The sequence below is a fragment of the Carcharhinus amblyrhynchos genome, chromosome 16 (genome assembly GCF_965287045.1).
Source record: "Carcharhinus amblyrhynchos chromosome 16, sCarAmb.v2.hapA, whole genome shotgun sequence".
In the NCBI taxonomy this organism is placed as follows: domain Eukaryota; kingdom Metazoa; phylum Chordata; class Chondrichthyes; order Carcharhiniformes; family Carcharhinidae; genus Carcharhinus; species Carcharhinus amblyrhynchos.
Genome location: NC_137339.1, coordinates 27182357 through 27203390, shown reverse-complemented (window position 1 = coordinate 27203390; position 21034 = coordinate 27182357). Strand labels below are relative to the sequence as shown.

The 21034-nt window shown below is 40.1% G+C and overlaps 1 protein-coding gene across 8 annotated transcripts in view; it reads right to left on the bottom strand.

The window, feature by feature from the left end:
• The window catches only part of arfgap1 (ADP-ribosylation factor GTPase activating protein 1), a 40510-nt gene extending 20678 nt beyond the window's left edge, over positions 1-19832 (bottom strand). For 6 of the 8 annotated variants that reach the window (XM_080204900.1, XM_080204907.1, XM_080204904.1 and 3 more), the window contains exons 1-6: positions 19661-19832; positions 18196-18289; positions 8615-8679; positions 7083-7192; positions 5670-5838; positions 2760-2860 (exon numbers count right to left, since the gene is read on the bottom strand). In XM_080204900.1, coding sequence (XP_080061026.1) covers positions 2760-2860; positions 5670-5838; positions 7083-7192; positions 8615-8674 — 440 coding nt within the window. In that variant the 5' untranslated portion in view covers positions 8675-8679; positions 18196-18289; positions 19661-19832. Of the gene's footprint in view, positions 1-2759; positions 2861-5669; positions 5839-7082; positions 7193-8614; positions 8680-18195; positions 18290-18964; positions 19221-19576; positions 19632-19660 lie in introns of those variants that run through there. The other 2 variants (XM_080204902.1, XM_080204901.1) reach the window with 2 other exon arrangements.
• Between the last annotated feature and the right edge of the window lie 1202 nt (positions 19833-21034).

Here is a 21034-nt window from a genome sequence, read left to right as displayed (position 1 = left end):
ATGAAGTCATCCACAAATCCAATACAACCTACTAATTGGAAAATAAGTATCCTATAATGCTTTAAATCAATTTGATCAGATACAAAAAGCTGGCAAAAAACAATCATGTTTTCTTTGATTTCTTTCGATTTCCATTGTTAGCTTCTGATTTAATGATTGTGTTGGAGGCAAAACGTTATAAACGTGAGGTGATGCATTTTGGCCAGAATAATGTAGGGGGGAGTTATATGATTAAGGGTAAGCCCATAAGAAGTATAGAATCACAGCAAGACCTGGGGGTGCAAGTGCACAAGTCTTTGAAGGTCGCAGTACAAGTGGAGAAGGTTGTGAAGAAAGCCTATGGTATGTTAGCCTTTATAGGAAGGGGTATAGAATATAAGAGCTGGAGTCTAATGTTGCAGTTGTATAGAACGTTGGTTAGGCCGCATTTGGAGTACTGCGTCCAGTTCTGGTCGCCTTACTACCAGAAGGACGTGGAGACTCTGGAAGAGTGCAGAGGAGGTTTACCAGGATGTTGCCTGGTATGGAAGGACTGGGTTATGAGGAAAGATTGAAGAAATTGGGGCTCTCTTCCCTTGAAAGACGGCGACTGAGGGGGGATCTAATAGAGGTATATAAGATTATGAAGGGTATAGATAAACAGAGGTAAGCTATTTCCTTTGGTAGAGACACATAGTACGAGGGGCCATGGGCTTAAGGTGAGGGGCGAGAGGTATAACACAGATATTAGAGGGAGGTTTTTCACACAGAGGGTAGTGGAGGTATGGAATGCTCTGCCAAGGTGGTGGAGGCAAGCATGCTAGAGATGTTTAAGAGTAACTTAGACAGGCACACGAGTGGGTTGGAGATGGGTGGATATAGGAGATTGTTTTAAATAAGGTTCATTAGCATTAGGGCGTCCCCGGTAAGGTAAATGGATATGGTATGATAATAATGTTTTTCTCTTTTCATTCACAGGTTTTAAGTCGGTCCGCCTTGTTGCCCAACGAGGGGCACACACGCGATGGGTCGTACTTGGGCTTCTCTTGGTTGTTCGAGATTGGCCTAGTGCTGCATGTCGTTAGTGTGTGCTTAAACTGGACCAGATGCTGGGCAAGTCGACAGCTCAGTGACTATCACTGTTTGCTGTGCAGACACATGGATTTGGGCCAGTGTCTATGGGAGTTTGCGCATTCTCCCCGTGCTTGCGTGGGTTTTCTCCGGGTCCTCCGGTTTCCTCCCACACCCCAAAGATGTGCTATTAGGCTGATTGGCAGTAATAAATTGTCCCTAAATTAGTTTTCCTCAATGTGGATGGCCATAAAACAATAGATAAGGGTCATGGGTGGAGGGGTGGACTGGTGGTGTTAAAATGGCAGCACGGGCTTGTTGGGCCAAAGGGCCTGTTTCCCGGGCTGTTTTGTTCTTTGTTCAGAACAAATTTGGACATTATTAAGGGTTGACATTGATGTGCTCATAACCATTTATCTTGATCTTGGTAACAATGTACTTAAGAGTTCTTAAGTACATGTTAAGGAATGATACTGATCCAAATGTAGTTAACAGGAGTTCGAGAATCACATTGTAACATTGAGATGTAACAAATTAACAAATCATTCAAGCTTAACTTTCTGACTTAAAATATTTTTTGCACTGTTAGCATCAGTTCAAAAAGATTGAATTTTTAAAGTTTTTCTGGGGAGAGGGAAAGGTAGCAACCAATTGCAAATATGAAAACAATAAACCTGATACTCATGTTAATTGTGGTTGTTTTGAAATAATGTAAATATTCCATTACCTAAATTATCAGAGCCATTGATAAAGAATTTTAAGCCAATGAAGATGGTCTCTGTTGATTTCAACTAATTTTGCTGAAATAGACATCGTGGATTAATTAAACAGTGAAAGACGTACTGGAGGGGTAGGAAAGGCCCGCTCACATTCTTTTTTACATGTAAACAGAAATGGCATTTATATGTCAGAAACAAGAAGATGTCTACATTTTAATAATCAGAACCAGCTTGGCTTTGAAAAGCTTGAAAACGGATGAACCCAAATTTAGTGGATTTGTAATGAGTGTCTTTTTTCATATCCAAGGAGCATAAAGTGGCTGTTCTCACACTGAAACTGTATCCTGTTCATTCATATATCGTGTATAAATTAGCTACTAATTTGAAGTTGTGCCTCACCTTGGTAACAGTCTGATTTAATCAGTGTATTGTAAAGGGAGAATGCGCGAGGCAAGACATGCTACCTTTCAATGACTGATATATAGGAACAATCTGTTACAATTCCAAGATCATGGTTTTAGAAAAATATTGAACAGAAAAAGGATGCACCCAAGATTGTTGAGGATTATGGGTCTTCCTAATAGGGTGACTGATGACACTTCGTTTTAGAACAAAAAAAAATGACTATATGAAAAATCAGACTGATCAGGGTTTGGCAACTGAAAATTACTCATACTTCTGCCCAAGTTCAATTTGTTTATTGGGAGTCATTGGAAATCTGGATCCGTGGGCAATGTTGTAAATTATACCAATCAAATGTCATTATTTTAATTTCCTTTGCATTTGATGTGGCTTTGATTGTAATAAAACAACACTATTTAAATGTTGGTGTCAAATCACTGACATATGATGCCATCATTGTCTACATGTTACTTGGCCACTGAGTAGATTGAAAAAGATTATGTGCCCTCATCACATCTTAGTTATATATTATCTGCAACAATGGGATACTAGTGTTGGATAATTTTTTAAAAAGTGATGTCTAAATACCGATGAGCTGAAGATAAAGATACTTTAGGCTGTGGTGGAGTCCAGTTCCGAGCTTCTGATGTTTCAATGGACCATTCTCTACCATCAGCTAAGGTAGCAATCTGAAAATCGATAAGAAAATAAGTACATTAGTATTGTCTCTCAGAATGACAGATGAGACAGTTAGCAATTTTTTTACTCGTAATTTTAGAACATAATATGGATCAGGAGATTTTTTTTTAAACTACATTGATATGAATGTGTACATTGTTAATGATGCAGAAACTAGGTGGTTACCAAGAAACAAGTTGAAAACATCAGCTGAACCCCAACTCCAGTATTTGCTCAAAAGTAACAGAACATAAAATAAGGTGCAACAACTGAAATGATGCATAAACATTGGGAGATGTTTTAAAAACAAAGAAGTTCCTAAATGTTCTTTACGTAAAATTGTGGAAAAAGTCCTTGTAGTAGCTATTTTCTGAATTGATTAAAATTCTTGCTTGTTTGGTTACTAATTGTTAATACAACACGCACGCGAAGTGCTAATCTAATCTCAAATTGTGGATCATTTTGCATCATGAATGAGGAGAGATTAAACAGTTGGGGTTTGTACTTGCTGGAGTTTAGAAGGATGAGAGGGGGTCTGATCAAGGTATACAAAATTTTAAAGGGGATTGATAAAGTGTATGTTTCCTTTTACAAGGTAATCTAGGGCAAGAGGACACTGGTACAGGTTGCAAGGCAGCAGATATAAAACTGAGATGAGGAGAAACTACTTCTCGCAGAGAGTGGTGAATTTGTGGAACTCACTGCTCCATAGTGAGGGAGATAAAAGTATTTCTAACAAAAAAAGAAGGAAAAAGGGATATGAAGAACAGATGGGGAGGTAAATTTGAGACCAGGAAGAGATCAGCCATGATCTGGTTGAATGACAGAGCAGGCTGAATTTGCCTATTTCTGCTCCTATTTCCTATGTTCTTAGGAACATGCACAACATTATTTTAAGGATAAATACATGTTGGCTATTTGTTACAGCAACATATTCTTTATGATATCCCACTGACAACATGCCGATGGAAGGCACAAGTAAATAAGTTATTAAAGAACTAGCAGAAATGGATAAAATTTAAAATGGATAAACAAAGCACAGACATAGGCATTTACTGATCCCAATTATTATTTCTATTTTCCTCTTCTGAAATACCTTGGGATGCTTTATTACCTTAAAGTAGTTATATATAAATGCAAGTTGCTGTTGTTGTTTTTCTATTATGAAATAGAAGAGCATAAATCCAATCCCAACTACCTCATATTATCCTCCAATTTGCTATGCTTTATCCAATATTATAAAATCCATGCAAACGCCTTAAGCTTAGAGTCCCCAAGCAGCACAGCAAGTTTAGTCCGAGTAGCTGAATCTTTCATATCAGGAGGATCCAAGTTCAATTCCCAATCTGTACTAATTGGTCTCATTCAGATGGTAGTTAGGCTTCTACGAAACTGAACTATCGCTCCCAGCTGAGAGAATGAAAAGTATTGGAAAAGGTTTCCCACTCCTGAACACAATACAGCAGCCCCTGTTGGATGTCTGCACACGTTGACAGTAATTAAATGAGAAAATCAACAGACAGACAATCAAGCAGGAGCCAAAGCTATATTCACACACAAAGTTCCTTGATAAAGATTCCATTAAGATGATATCCATGAAATTTTCCCCCAGGAAGGAAGCTTCTGAAGGAACCTTCAGAAGATTAAGTTGGAAAAACAGATAGACAGCAGCACTAGCAAGTAAAATATGATTATTTGCACATTTATTAAAACATTTGATGATTAATTTAAACTGTGATGTTTTAAACTCTGATGTTTATGCTTGTCCTTAGATTGCTTTCTTGTCAATTAATAGACTTATCAAAAGCAGATGAACATTTTGCTTAAAATCAGATCACTCCAGTGTCAGATAACAGCAATACATACTTTTTGAACCTTTGGACAGATTAATTCATGTCTTTTCTTTCTTTCCATAGCACTTTCCTGTGTCTCCCAAAGTATTTCAGACAATAAACGAAAGAACGACCGATACTGTTTTCAAATAGCACCATGCAATCCTCAAAATCACGTGGGATACTGGACAGGAAGGTATGACACTGGACATAAAGTTGTGACCTTAGTTTAATGACTTATCCAAAGAAGAACATTTGTGGCAACAAAGCACTTTCTCATATTCATGGTTGGAGTTTGGACCCAAAATGTTCTGACTCAAAGGCAAGATTGCTCTCGAGAGCTTTCTTGATGCCTAGAAGTTTAACTTAAACAGGTTTTTAATTGTTTTTAAAAAATGGAAGTGCAGTACACGTGCTTTCCAGAAAATAAACAATTCATTAACATGCATCTGCACAGCAAGATTCTGGATGGCAATATATGAAAACTCATTATAATCATCATTAACTAGCAACAAACATAATGAAGGACAATTTACGCTTTTAGGCTTATTTTAGTACAAATATTGAGATATGTGATCCATCACACTTATCTGCCATATATATTATGATCACTTGTTGTATGGCAACTGGGCAATAAACTAAATATGACCAAATGTACCTTAAAAGAGCCGAAGCAAACCTATTCTTTTGAAGATTCTGACATTTTACAAGTAGCCTGCAAAAAAGGTTTTGCAACTAGACGAAACTGGGATCAGGTTAGAAAAACAAATGAATGAAAGTTTCAGCTAAGCATTCTAAGGATCTATGCAAATGACAAATGAATGAAGTAATAAAGCTTTGCTTAATAAGATTATACATTTCAATCACTGGTAACTTAAGCCTAATACAGTCAAATTGATTTTAAGAAAAAGCCTCAAAGTCTCTATATCTCCATAATTTATGATCACTCAACAGCATATAAACAACATCATTGCAATAACTATAGTACCTTGTCTCTGTAAAAAGCTGCAGCACGACTATTATACTTTTCCTGAAGTGACCAACATGAATCATAATCCTGTGACTCCAGAAATTGGCGGAATTTTGCATTGCCTCCAACTTTCATCTTCTCCAACTCTAAATCCTTCCATTTATCCATGGTGACAGACCGTACAAAGCTAGAGGATAGTAGGAAACTATTTTATTTCACCCATTAAACATACATGCGATTCTCAAAAGGTTTTGGAAAAAAAATTGGCCATACATATCGAAAACAGGGCAACCTAGTGTGAAATCAACAACATAAAAGTGGCTCCATACAATCACAATTATTGAAACATTAAAACACATAATACATTTGAATTTTGTCTAAATTATTCCCACCCGAAACACTAAAACATGAGACCAAACAAACCAAAAGGATTATTTCCAAAAAATGAGATCAGTCTGTTTTCCAATGATACAATTAACTTATCTAAATTAGGTTAAACTGGCCTACTGTATTAATTCTCATTTCTGGCAAAGCAAATATCTTCCAGACACATGCTACTTCAAAGTGGATGAGGCAGAATTGAAGCCTCCAGTTAAGTCAGCTAAGCACAGTTAGCAAGACTGCTACAATTGCAACCAGCATCCTCAAGGAGGATAAAGAAACAAAATCAGTCTACAAAAACATTGAGAGCTAATCCCCTAACAAACTGCTGCCAGACAACATGATGGATGAAGTTGGACATGGGGACAATGGGTTTTCACTTTTGATAGCCATGTTAAAGTTCCACACAAGCTGATAGGTTTTAAAATCCCCTGTCCTCTGTGAAATACATTTGGGCAGTCCCAATATGTTTCCCTGTGAACATGGCAAAAGATATCTTTGAATACTATTCGGCAATCTCACACAGAGACAACATAATGGCTATTGGGACTAAGTCATGTCGCTGGGATAGAGTTATGGCTTTGAAATGCTTGACTCAGAGTTTACTTGGAGCACGCAGGGACCCTGAAATAAGAGTTTCATTCCTCAAGGCAACATCCCTAACTATAACTTTTACAAAAAAATTAAAATGCTTCACCAAATATATAACACTCACAATATTAACATTTCTTAATATTGAATCTATTTAATAATAGTGCCCTCAGTGTCCTAAATGTATTAAAGTCTGTATTAGGGTATAATTCAGTCATAATGCATCATTCAAGTGGCTATTATCATACGAGTCTTGACACAACAGCAGATTTTCAATAACGTATGAAAGTCCAGAAAGGAGTTGAACCAGAATTTAATTTTTCACTGTACCCAGAGACAACTCTAGCAGTTACAATGGCCCATATGGTTCAGACTTTCACCAGACAAATCAACTGAGGAATCAATGTTTAACTTCCATTTTACAGTTAACTTTGCTTCTTTTTTAACCCATGCTTTTACCTGAGGTGGACGCCTAGACCTCTGTGCTTTCCTGAGCACTCAAGACAAATCCATATTCCATAGGTCACACTGACCCACTGTGGATTGAAAGCTCCACATTCAAAGCAAATCTAGGAGAGAGAAAATAGACATTATACAAAACATAACACAAATATAAATATAGGATGGAATTCTCACATCACAATGTGGGGGTTTGGTAGCAGGAGGGAACAGAGAATCTAGCTGGTGCCAAAAAGTCAGAAACCCAACAGTGTAAAATCATGTTGCAACACTCCCAATGGCGGGTTGGCCTTCCTTCTGATTGGAGGCACGAATGCAATTTACATTCATTTGCACTTTTTGCATGTTCATTTAAACATCTGGTCACCGGTGTTTCATTAGGTCTTCCAACCTTACATCACACCAGATTATATCCGTCAGAAAACAATTGCTAAAAGATGGCATTCAGAAGAGGACCCTCAGGTCATATGAGACTTCGAAGTCAGTGCAACAAAGTCTTTCTGCCATTGTGTCGCACTGCCCCGATGCACTGAACACCACTCTGCCCAGGCAGGCTAGTTTCTGTCTTCCGACTCCTTTGAGGTTTTCATGGACGGCTAGCGGTACACACCAGTATCTATTTGGAGAGTACTGTGCTTCAGTTCACATGTAGCCAACGCAACGAATATCTGGCCAATCTGGTCTGCAATGACTCTCCGAAAATGCCTCCCATCCAGGCCCACAGCCTCCGCCCTGTCCTCATAACGCCACACATTTACCATGGCCAATCCACCTAATCTGCACATCGCTGGACTGTTGGAGCAAATTGGAGTACCTAGAGGAAACTTATACAGACAAAGAGAGAGAATGTGCAAACTTCACACAGATAGTCACCCAAGGCCAGGATCGAAACCAGGTCCCAGATGCTGTGCTAACCACTGTATCATCAAACGAAGCAATGGAAGACACCTACCTCCTATAAAAGCACTTTTTTCAGTAAAATGTTGTTAAATTGCCTAAAATAATTATGCAATAGAAAACATACTAGATTGTAAAACTGTGTACCAATGTTTACAAACAGCACCCATTGTCTAAACAAAACCGTTAAATGTACTGAACTGAATTTTTTTTATGTTTTGTTTTCTCAACCTCCATTGTTTTAATAAACAAAAACGCAAGATAAAATGCTGAACCTTAAATACATGGGGCAGCACAGGGGTACAGTGGGTTAATGCAGCTGCCTCACAGCACTAGAGACCCAGTTCGATCCTGGCTTCGGTCACTGTCTGTGTGGAGTTTGCACATTCTCCCAGTGTCTGCATGGGTTTCCTCTGGGTGCTCCAGTTTCCTCCTACATCCAAAAGGTGTGCTGGTTAGGTGCATCGGCCATGCTAAATTCTCCCTCAGTGTACCCAAACAGTCAATGGAGTGTGGTGATGAGGGGAATTTCACAGTAACTTAATTGCAGTGTTAATGTAAGCTTTACTTGTGACTAATAAAAACTTTATTTGCAAAACATTAGATTACATTATCATTTTCCTGTGGTTACATACATTGTTTTCATCTTGAGTTCTCACTTCTTTGAGAACCCGCCTTGTTCTTGGACTTGCCATATTGTCTAGAAACAAAAAAGGAGGAAACAATTACAATGCAGTGCATCACTGTTGGATAGCTGCAGTTCAATCCCTATAGAAAAAGGTAAAACGTTAAATGAATACACAGCCGAAAATGTAATTTTCAATCCGAATATCAATTAAAAAAAAAGCATGTTCACAGAATGGCAAGAAGTCACAACAACTTGAAACAAATGGTTGTAAAGAAGCTACAATACTTGAAAACTAAAATAACATATAACACTGGATAAATATAACTGGATAGTCAGTATTTGTGAAGAGGCATGTTTTGATGCACTCTTCATCAAACTTGAAGTCTCAAAGACAAGTAGCCATTTCAGTAAAATCAGAGAGAGAAAGGGTAAAGAAGGGCAGATAGACAACCAACAATGATAGCGAAGATCATGATGGATTGGAAACTTGAAAATTTTATGGAAAGATCAGTGAGAAACTGAAGCTAGAAAAAAATTTATATAGCTACGGCAATGAAAAACATGGGAGAAAGCCACACAAACAAAAAGAACATAAGGGAAACACAAACAAAAAGGGAAAGCTGTAAATATAGATGTGAACTTACAACAGGAAATGATAGGCCTACTACTGCAGAAAATTAACAGGGTCAACATGACAGGTTCAAAACTCTGGCAGCATTGTATTCTGATGACCTTGGTATCAACCTGCTTCTCCTGCTGGACCCACACTACAAGCATATCTTGTTGTAAAACAAGTGGGGATATATCTATAGTGCAAAGTTACTAATGCCAATGTTCAAATTGGAGGGCTACATAGTACACAGGAGGAAAGACAGACAATGCAATTTGTTTTTACAGTGAAACACTTTTTTCCCCTTCCCTGTGTGAGAGATAATTTTCTGGGTTTATCAGAATTTTTTTCATAACATATTAAAATTACTCAAATCAACCATATGCCAAACAATAATGCAGTTGACTACAGCTTAGTGGATAAAAATACAAAGGAACAAATGCTAAAAAAAATCAAAAATGAGTGCAGGAAACGCTAGAATACATGGCAAAGTCAGTCAGCATCTGTCAGGAGAGCTATGTTATTGCCTATATTTTCCCTTTGCAAATGCTGATTAACCTTTTGTGTAGTTCCACCATTTTCTCTTTTTATAATATTTGGCCAAACACAGTTTAACTTAATTGGTAATACTGTGATCAAGCCCAGTGCCATGATTTGATCAAACCATCTATTTTGACAATTCAATGCGATACTGAGAAAATGTTACATTGCTATGGATACCAGGCAAAACATTAAATCATCTATATCTCAGATGGTATTATTGGAAAAATGCAGTTCATCTGAGTTCTCAAACAACCTTGCCCATGCAATCAACATCAGGCAAAAAAAAACAGATTAGTCAGTCATTCATGTCATTGCTGTCTGGGATCTTTGTGTACAAATCAGCTGCCAACCTTTCTTGCAATACTAGTGAATATACTGCAAAACAGTAACTCATCGGTTGTGAACGGTTTTGGGACAAACGGAGAATTTGAAAAGGTACTACACAAATGCAATTTTTAAAATTCCTTTCAAAGTTTTGAAACAGAGCTGAGAAGGAATTGGTCCAGCATGTTACAGACAAAGTTATACGGTATCTTTAAGCACAAAAGGAGATCCATTCTGTATCTTTTCTTGAAGCTTGTACTCAGTGCAGAAGTAGTGTGGCACTGCTGCTTCACAGTCTCACCATTTCTGCACCTCAATGTTGTAGTCTAATATACTGACAGTCCTGCTGTAAATGTACGACAGAGCTTTGAAGCCTACCTTTGACATTGGATTGTGGTGACTAATGTGCTTACATTGTAATTTTGCCGCATTTGAGGAGCGTTAATTAGTATGCTTCAAATGCATAGATAAGCTATTACACTGGATTACATGGGGTATCCAGCATGGAAACAGCCCATTTAACCCAACAATTCTATGCTGATGTTTATGCTCCGCTCAAGTCTGCCCCCACCTTTTCTTATTTAAATGTGCCATTGTAACCATCCATTTCCTTCTCCCTCATGCGTTTTTCGAGCTTCCCCTAAATGCACTGATACTATTCACTTTAACCACTCCCTTTGGTAGTGAGTTCCATATTCTCACTATTGGTTAAAGAAGTTTCTTCCAAATTCTCTATTGGATTTCTCAGATGCTTATTGATGATTTTTAGTTACGCTCTTCCCCACAAGAAGAAATATGCTCACTATACTCACTCTATCAAATTCTTTCATAATTTTAAAGACCTATATTGTCACACCTCAGCCTGTCAATCCTTCCCTGATATGTATACCCATGAATTTCTGATCTCATCCTCCCTCATCTCTCCACCCATCTCTAGTAAAACGCACAGCAAAATACCATTTCTGCAAAGATTCTGCAAATTTATGTTGAGTCATCACAAATCCGAAAAGCTTCCTAGAGTAGCTGAGCAACACAGATCAAGATGTTCTCAGGAATCGATCCCAAATTTGATCCCATATCGGTACTGAGTTGAAAATTTCAGCCAAGGCACCAACTGAGTCACAATGACTCATGTTGCCACACCCAGGATGATAAGGAAAAATCGGATTTAGCCAGGATACATACATCCTCTCCTATTGTCAATTCGCCTGCCAGCAAATCAAGGTTTGTATAAAAATAATGGATGGAGGTCTCGAAGTCCAGGGAATGTATCAACTTGTCACATTAATTTCTCCTGTACCTTTTCTTTACTCATATTCATTACTTCAAGTTCCTCACTTTCATTGTGTCCTTATTCCTATTTCCAGTACAGAAAAAAGATTTTCATCTATAAACTGTCTTGCACCACTACAGGATGTCCCAAAACATTCCCCAATATCGTACTTCTGAAGTGCAGTCACTTTTGTAATATAGGAAATGGAGCAGCCAATTGTTGTGGAGCAATACACTGTTATTTGTCATTTATATTAATCATTTGGATGAGAACGTAGGAGGCATGGTTAGTAAGTTTGCAGATGACACTAAGATTGGTGGCACAGTGGACAGTGAAGAAAGTTATCTCCAATTGCAATGGGATCTTGATCAATTGAGCCAGTGGGCTGACAAATGGCAGATGGAGTTTAATTTAGACAAATGTGAGGTGATGCATTTTGGTAGATTGAACCAGGGCTGGACTTACGCTGTTAATGGTAGGGCGCTGGGGAGAGTTATAGAACAAAGAGATCTAGGGGTATATGTTCATAACGCCTTGAAAATGGAGTCACAGGTGGACAGAGTGAAGAAGGCATTCGGTATCTTGGTTTCATCAGTCAGAACATTGAATAAGGAGTTGGAATGTCTTGCTGAAGTTGTACAAGACACTGGTAAGGCCACATTTGGAATACTGTGTGCAATTCTGGTCACCCTATTATGGTAAGGATATTATTAAACTAGGAAGAGTGCAGTAAAGATTTACTAGGATGTTACTGGGACTTGATGGATTGAGTTATAAGGATAGACTGGAACTTTTTTTATCTGGAGCATAGGAGGCTGGGGGGTGATCTTATAGAGGTCTATAAAATAATGAGGGGCACAGATCAGCTAGATAGTCAATATATTTTTCCAAACGTAGGAGAGTCTAAAACTAAAGGGCATAGATTTAATGCGAGAGAGGAGAGATACAAAAGTGTCCGAGGGGGCACTTTTTTCACAGAGTGTCTGCAACAAGCTGCCAGAGATAGTAGTAAAGGCAGGTACAATTTTGTTTTTTAAAAAACATTTAGATAGTTACATGGGTACAATGGATATAAGGGATATGGGTCAAATGTGGGCAATTGAGATTAGCTTAGAGGTTTTAAGAAAGAAAGGGCAGCATGGACATGTTGGGCCAAAGGGCCTGTTTCCATGCTGTAAATCTCAATGACTGTAATTACAAAACTCCCACAAATAGCAATGAGGTAATGGATGGTTACTGTTTTTGTGATATAAATTGAGGGATAAATATTGGCCATGACACCAGGGACCCAATGGGTCTTCAAAAGTGTGTCATCATGGAATTGTCTACATCCACTTAAGAGGACAAATGGAGTCTCAGTTTCATCCAAAAGGTGGCACCTCTGACTTTGTAGCATTTCCTGAGCGTGCAATGGAATGTCAATCCTGATTCGTATATTCAAGTCCTGAAGTGGGACTTGAACCCAGAACTTTCTGCCTCAGGAATAAGTGCACAACCAACTTTTCTTAAGTTTATTCATTTATTAGTCACAAGTAGGCTTATATTAACAATGCAATGAAGTTACAGCAAAAATCCCCTAGTTGCCACACTCTGGTGCCTGTTCTGGTATACTGAGGGAGAATTTATCATGGCCAATTCACCTAACCTGCACATCTTTGTACTGTGGGAAGAAACTGGAATGCCTGGAGGAAACCCATGCAGGGGAGAATGTGTAAACTCCACACAAATGGTGACCCAAACTGGGAATCGAACCTGGGTCTCTGGCACTGTGAGACAGCAGTGTTCACCACTGTGCCACCATGCATAACTAAAGAACTTAAGCATATATTGAATTGGGAGCAGGGTTAGGTATATCACTGCACTGCAGCATCTCACCAAGTAGGTGGGTCACCAGCAGGGCAACTTTTACTCATTCAAAATTTCCTTTCATGCAAGGCAGCAAAGAGCTGAGCAACACTACACCCTGATACGTTTCTCACTTATTAGGTGACATTTGAGAATAGTTTAGCACATTTTTTTTTTGCGTCCTCCACCATGAAAACAGATACAATCATTAAGAATCATCCAGTCCCTATAGTGCAGGAGGCGTCAATTCAGCACATAAGAACGTAAGAAATAGCAGGAGTAGGCCATCTAGCCCCTCAAGCCTGCCCCGCCATTCAATAAGATCATGGCTGATCTGTCGTGTCTCAGTTCCACATTCCCGCCCTCTCCCCATAACCCTTAATCCCCTTGCCTATCAAAAACCTATCAACCCACGTCTTAAAAATATTTAGCGAGGCAGCCTCCACCACTTCAACAGGCAGAGAATTCCAGAGATTCACCACCCTTTGAGTGAAGAAGTTCCTCCTCAACTCCGTTCTAAACCGTCCCCCCCCTTTATCTTGAGGCTGTGCCCTCTAGTCCTACTGTCCTTTCCAAGCAGGAAAAGCCTCTCCACCTCTATCCTATCTATCCCATTCATCATCTTATATGTCTCAATGAGATCTCCCCTCATTCTTCTAAACCCTCAACTCCGGTATCAGCCTAGTAAACCTCCTCTGAACAAAGAACAACACAGCACGGGAAACAGGCCCTTCGGCCCAACGAGCCCGCACCGCCGTCCCATTGTCTCAGTGACCTATTCATGATTTTAGTCTATGCCTAATGTGCGAGGATCAGGGAGGTCCAATATAGGGACAATTTGTTACCCAATCAATCAGCCTCTGCACTCCCTCCAAGGCCAAAATATCCTTGCGTAAGTGCGGCGACCAAAACTGCACACAGTACTCCAGCTGCGGCCTCACCAGTGCCCTATACAGCTGCAGCAAGACCTCCCTACTTTTATATTCAATCCCCCTCGCTATGAAGGCCAGCATCCCATTTGCCTTCCTGACCACCTGCTGGCTGGGTTTTTGCGACTCATGCACAAGGACCCGGAGGTTCCTCTGCACCGTCGCATGCTGCAGTTTTTCCACCATGTAAGTAATAGTCCTTCCTACCATTATTCCTACCAAAGTGGACAACCTCACATTTGCCAACATTAAATTCCATTTGCCAGTTCCTGGCCCATTTGCCCAGCCTATCTAGATCCTTCTGCAGACTCTCCACACCCTCCGCACAATTTGCCGTTCCACCAATCTTGCTGTCATCAGCAAATTTCAACACCATACACTCAGTTCCCTCCTCCAGATCATCTATATAAATGGTAAATAGCTGAGGCCCCAGCACCGACCCCTGGGGCACTCCACTAGTCATGATGTGGGTATGCCGGCGTTGGACTGGCGTAAACACAGTAAAAAGTCTGACAACACCAGGTTTTAGTCCAACCTATTACTCCACTAGCACATCAGGTCTGCCCGGCTTGCTGACAAAGCATCTTTCCTAGACCTACCCCTCTGCGTTATCCCATTAACCCTGTGCATTTTATCACAGCTAATCCACTTAATCTACATATTTTTGGACGTAAAGGGACAATTGGACTGTGGAAGGAAACCGGAGCACCCAAAGGAAATTCACACAAGACGCGGGGAGAAAGTGCAAACTTCACACAGACAAATAGTCACCCAAGGCCGGAATCGAACCCAAGTCTCTGGCGTTGAGGCAACAGTGCTAACGACTCTGCCCCCTGTCATTTCATTGGTCAAATAGTACACCATTTGACCTGATGTTCACGAGGTCAGAAGTGTCTCTGACTTCACCATGCCATTATTTGCATTCCAACAAATCATGGTGCAAAAAAAAAGGTGGTGAGGACAAAAAATTCAATTTGCAGCAATGTACTGCTCCAAAAAGTTCTGGGCCAATAATTATCTACTCAGACCTTTGGTTTGTGTTTAAATTTACTTTTATCTATTGAGTTTTAATAATGTACTTCAATCAATAAAAGAGAAAAGGACCTCAACTTCTGCTGTCATGTTATCTTTTCTGGTTTCTCTCCCCCAGGATTTTGTTTAGTTAACATTTTAATCAGTTAAAATATTAAACAGCTCCAAGTAGAATTAGGCATTCTTGAACTTTTCATACATATTACCAGGGAACAAGAAATAATTAAGAAATATTGATTGTTTTGTCAGTTGACACAATAGCATCATTGACCGTCATAATCAATCCACTAAATTTACATTATCGAAAAACATCAAAATTAACTATGGTTAGTTAGGTAACCATACTTAATGAATTATTAAACACAACTGACAACAGTTGTATGATAAATTTGATTATTTGTAATCAATTAATTCTTAATGCAATAGCTTTAACGGCTTCAGTTTAACAGACCAGTCATATTCTGAAGCTTAGTGATAACTGGTTTCTCTGAATCAACTTCCCCAACCCATTTCAGGATGTCCCACTTCTTTTGGTGCCTTGCTGAACTAGTAATCTGCTAGTTTATGCATCCTGCCACAATAGCCCTTCTAAGCAGTTTCTGTGAACCTTGTTGATTCAAGCAGTTGTATCTGGCATTTCTGATTAAAATGAATCCACTTGCCACTGCACATATCACCTTCGTCTGACACCAACATGCATATGTTTTTCTGCCATTTGATAAGCAGAGCAGGATCAGACACAAGCAGCTGAATTGTAGAATTTGTGGGATTGTTGAAGACCAGAAAAACAGTATTAAAGTATTTAAATCTAAAGTAAAGTAAACAAAAGCTTGGACAAGGATTGGGGAAAGGCTGATTTAGGAGTGCAGGCAGGTTGTACACACAAAACAGTCAGACCTAAAAATAGATAGGGTGTAAAATTTGAACCTCAGCTCATCAGTAAAGTTATGCCAGGTTCAATCTAAATAATTGGCCATACAGGAAGTCACTCAACTGATAGAGACACAAAATCTGTGTCACATCAGCATTTTCTATGCATTTCCAATCAATTCCCCTTTTTTTAAAACTTGTATCTCATTTTGCATCTATCAGGCATTAAAATGTTAACAGCTCTGTATATAGTTCTCCTAACATTTACTGTTCAGTATCCTTTCAGTCTGCTTTTGTTTTGCCTTCAGCATTTAAAAGGCCTCTGACAAAGGCATTAATTACATTCCTTATGACTACAATTGAAGGAAATTATCATTCCTTGCCTCCCCAACTTTTAAAATTTCTTTTGGTCTTGACTGGTGATTTTGTCTAATCTTTTTCCTCAATCCATCTCATCACGGTTTAACAATTTTGCCAGCAACCCACACAACCTGTTCTCCACATTTGGCTGGTCAACTTACACATCAGAAGCTAGGCATAGCACAATGCATGTACTGGAATGGTTAATCTCAGGACACAGGAGCAAACTGACTTGTTGACTTAATTCATACACTTATCGCCGATCGGCGATACTCACCAAAGGACTAATCTGGGGGTGTTGAGAAATGAGAGAGAGGCGAGGAGGAACTGTGTGTGTAATGGATTAGCTGCTGTGTATTTGATAAAACTGCTCTTATCTTGCACAACTCATGGTACAATTAAAAATAATGAATCATTCCCAAATCAACTAACCAAAGTAAAACAGTCATCATTGTAGAAAATTTTATTAATAAACAGCTTTGTCTGTATAGCACACAAGAAACAATACTTTTCACTGTATCCTTTTACATGTGACAATAATAAATCAAATTAATATTGTAGCATATCAGTAATAATGGAAATTTGATGGTGGTGGGGAGAAATCCAATGACCAAAAGAATCAAAGGGTCTCTCACAGACCCTCTAACACCTGGGAATTCCATACTGAAAACTTAAGCCTTAGCCATGTCCAAGATTCAATCCTTGTCCTTCCCTTTACTTGCCTACGTGCTGCCACAAGACATTTGAACAATGAAGTCCACCTATACCGTTCTCAGCCCATCTCAAAGCACTATTCTCAACTGTATAATTATTACTGTGCTGTGCCTCTGGGCAAATTATACTTTTCAATTAAACACAGTCTGGATTAAAATCAATTTACTCCTGTCAGAAACTACACATTCAACCCTGGGTTCAACCCGTCTCCCGCTGCTTGTTCAGGGGGAGCCCAACAGTTGGAAACTTCAGTGCATTTTTTTTAAACCTGAAATTAATTTCATAGTAACATAACATAGCCATACCTTATTACACCTTTGCATTTGCCAAACCTTTGTTTCATTGATATCGTCTTCTCTGCTTTTGCCACCCTAAATTCAATACATTCCACTATTACATGAGTCTCACTACATCCCCCTCCCAACTCCCCAAACTCTTCCCTCTAACTTCCCAAACTAGTTGGAGTCATTTCAGTCGCACCGTTACATTCTGGAGTGCGATCCCGGATTCCATTCACCTCAAACTTTTTCAACCATACTTGCAGTGCTACCAAAGGCTGAAGGAAGTCTTAATCACCCCCCATTTGGTGAAGTACTTTGGGATGCCTAGTTGCATTAAAGGTACAATATAATTGCAGGTTGCTTTTAAAAGTGGCACCACAGCTCAGCTCTGCTACATGGATGTGGCAATAAAAAACAAATCTAGTATTTGTAACCCAACACAAGGTTATTGCAGCACAATGATTTACTAGTTGTGATTTAAACAGAAGAGACATGAATTATGTTAAAGGCACAATGTTAAAAACCCACGACACTTTATTAATAGATATAAGGAAAACTGACAGAGCCATGAAGCAAAAGTTTAGGAGCAACCAAAAAAGTGGTCAAAAAATTAAACCTTGGATGAAAGGAATAACAAAGGTGTAACATTTAAAATAGAATTAGACATGTATCTGAAAAGAAAAGACATAACATGAATTGAAATTACAGCAGACAGCTCCAGGTGAAGAGTTAATACCAGCGCAGGCATGTTAAATGGCTGCCTTTTATGCTTTAAAGTTTTATAATAGTAGTTAACAGATCACATACATTTTTGCTTGATTGTAAAGGATTCACTCTAGGATGTCATTTCCAACTTTGAAAACAGAAAAAGGTAGAGAGTCTACTGGAACTCATTCAAAATCTGTAAAAAAAAAACACAATCAATATTTCGTCCGAATTTTCCATCAGCCTTTTATTCAAGATAGAGTTGGGTGGATTTTTGATGGACAAAGGAGTCAAGGGTTATGGAGGTGGGACAAAAAAAAAGTGGGATTGGGACCATAATCAGATCAGCCATGATCTCATTGGATGGTAGAGCAGGTTCAAAGGGCCAAATGACCTATCTCTGCTCCAAAGCCCTACGTTCCTAACTGATTTCCAACATTACAATATCGCTTTAGAATTGCCAGCATTTCTGTTGCAGATCGGTTTAACAGTCCAAATCAAAACTATGAGCCTGGACATTGCTATTAACAAATGCTGGTGGAAATGCTGTGCAATTTTGATTTGCTTTTAACACATTTCAATTCTGCTCCGGTGCAAACGTGGCACAACAATTATGGTCTCCGGCTTCATCAAAGTGGAAGACTTCCAGACTGAATGAGAGAGTGGACAGGCAACGGGCTCCACTCGATAAAGATGTGTGTGTGGTCGGCAAAAACCTAAACGCTGCAGCCAAATAGTGAAAACGAGTGAAAGATCAGGATATGGCTGAGGAGCAGTAGCAGCCGCTGCCCTCTCCTCCTCTCTCTGATCACAGCGCTAAAGACAGCTAAACTTCGTCTCCTCTGAGCGCAGGGAGGGAAATCACCCTTACCTCACCCTGAACGTAGGGTTAGAGTTAGAGCTGAACCTCTCCTCTCCCGGAGCGGAGCTAGAGCACAGGGATAGAGCTAAACATCCTCTCCTCCTCCTGAACGCAGGGACAGAGCTGAACCTCTCCTCTCCCTGGACTCAGGCTGAACCTCTCCTCTCCCCTCGACACAGGAACAGAGCTAAACCTCCTCCTGAGTGCAGAGACAGAGCTGAACTCAGGGCTAAGGCTGATCCTCTCCTCTCGGCACAGGGACAGAGCTAAATCTCATCTCCTCTCCTCCTCCTCCTGAGTGCAGGGCTCGGGCTAACCCGCCTCTCCCCTCCCTGGGTCTCGGGCTGCGCCTCTCCCCTCCCTGGGTCTCGGGCTGGCCCTCTCCCCTCCCTGGGTCTAGGGCTGCGCCTCTCCCCTCCCTCAGCATAGAGTCAGAGCTAAACACCGGGTCAAGGCCTCAGCCGGCAAGTACAGCCTAACTTTACTCATCAGCCCGATTGACAGGCACCCGCTGCCGACCAATCAAAACCGCCGCTGTCCCTCCTTCGACCAATCAGCTGCCAGAGACTGGACGGGGCGGGGCGCGGCCGCCATCGCGTTAGGTTGAGATGACTCGCTTACCGGCGGCGGTTTCTTTTCTTCCCCTCAATCCCCGCCGACAGACAAGTAAGAAAGAAACAGTCAAAAAAAAAGCCGCCCAGTCACCTCTCAAAAAAAGTCACCACTTTCGGTAGTACCAGATCCGCGCCGTTCAAGGAAAGGAAGATAAACAACGACGATAAAGAAACCAGTGTGAAAACTGCCTCAGGAAGAGGCGGCCGCCATCTTGAGGACGTTGCACATTGACAGAGGCTTTTGGGAAAGTGGCCTCTGCAAAGTGTTGCCTGATGATGTGTGCATCTGGGGGTGGAGGGGGTTGTATGAGGTGTCAGTGATGAGTACATAAGATATCCAATAATACATAACAGGTACATCAACATTTACATTAGCTCCTCCCTGTCTCCACCCATTTAAAATCAACATTTCTGTCAATAAATCTGCTAGGATTACTGCAAGGGGTGTTTACAAATAAGGCAGTTACAATTTGACCCATATGATCTGGGAATTGCAAGTCTGAAACCACCTCCCCCCAAAACAAAAATTGATGGAAAAATAAACACCCAGCACATCCTTGACAAGACTGAAGACTTAATAATGGACAAATTCTTAAGGCCGGGCACCTCAAGGTGGGCTGAAGGCAAAGTGTTGCAGGTGCTGGAATCTGAAACAAAAACAGAAAATGCTTGGAGAAACTTAGCAGGTCTGACGGATTCTGTGGAGAGAGAATAGAGCCAGTGTTTCGAGTCAGGATGGCCCTTCATCAGAGCTCACAGTACGCATTAGACTTTTTTTTCCACCCGCTGCTTGAAAAATGTTAATGCTATAACTTATTGGGCAGGCTGAGCTGATAGTAGTGTGATGAGGACAACCGGAATATTGAGCTTTGTTCACAGAATTAACAACTTGAATTTGCGAATAGCTCCTTTAACAGAATAGAACATCCCAAGATGAATTATAGAAATATTCTCGAACAAGAATTGACTTCAAGCCAGATAAGTGACCAAAAACTTGGACAAAGTGGTAGGAATTTTTTTAAAAAATCTTCAAGGAGGAGCGAGGAGTAGAGAAGTGGAAAAGTTTAACAAGGAAATTCCAGTGCTGAGGTTTAAGGGGTGGCACAGTGTTTAGCGTTGCTGCCCCATAACACCAGGGACCAGGGTTCACTTTCTGGCTTGAGTCACTGAACGTGCAGAGTCTGCCTGTTCTCCCTGAATCTGCATGGATGCTCTGGTTTCATCCTACAGTCCTGAAGATGTACTGGTTAGATACATTGGCCATGCTAAATTCTCCCTCAGTGTACCCGGGCGCCGGACTGTAGCAACTAGAGGATTTTCACAGTAACTTCATTTAACGTAAGCCTACTTGTGACACTAATAAATAAACTTTAAGTGATCATAGGTTTGGATGTCAGTGGGGAATGATTAAAATCAGGGATTCATAAGAGAAACATAATTGGAAGAAATAACCTTGGAGAGTTAT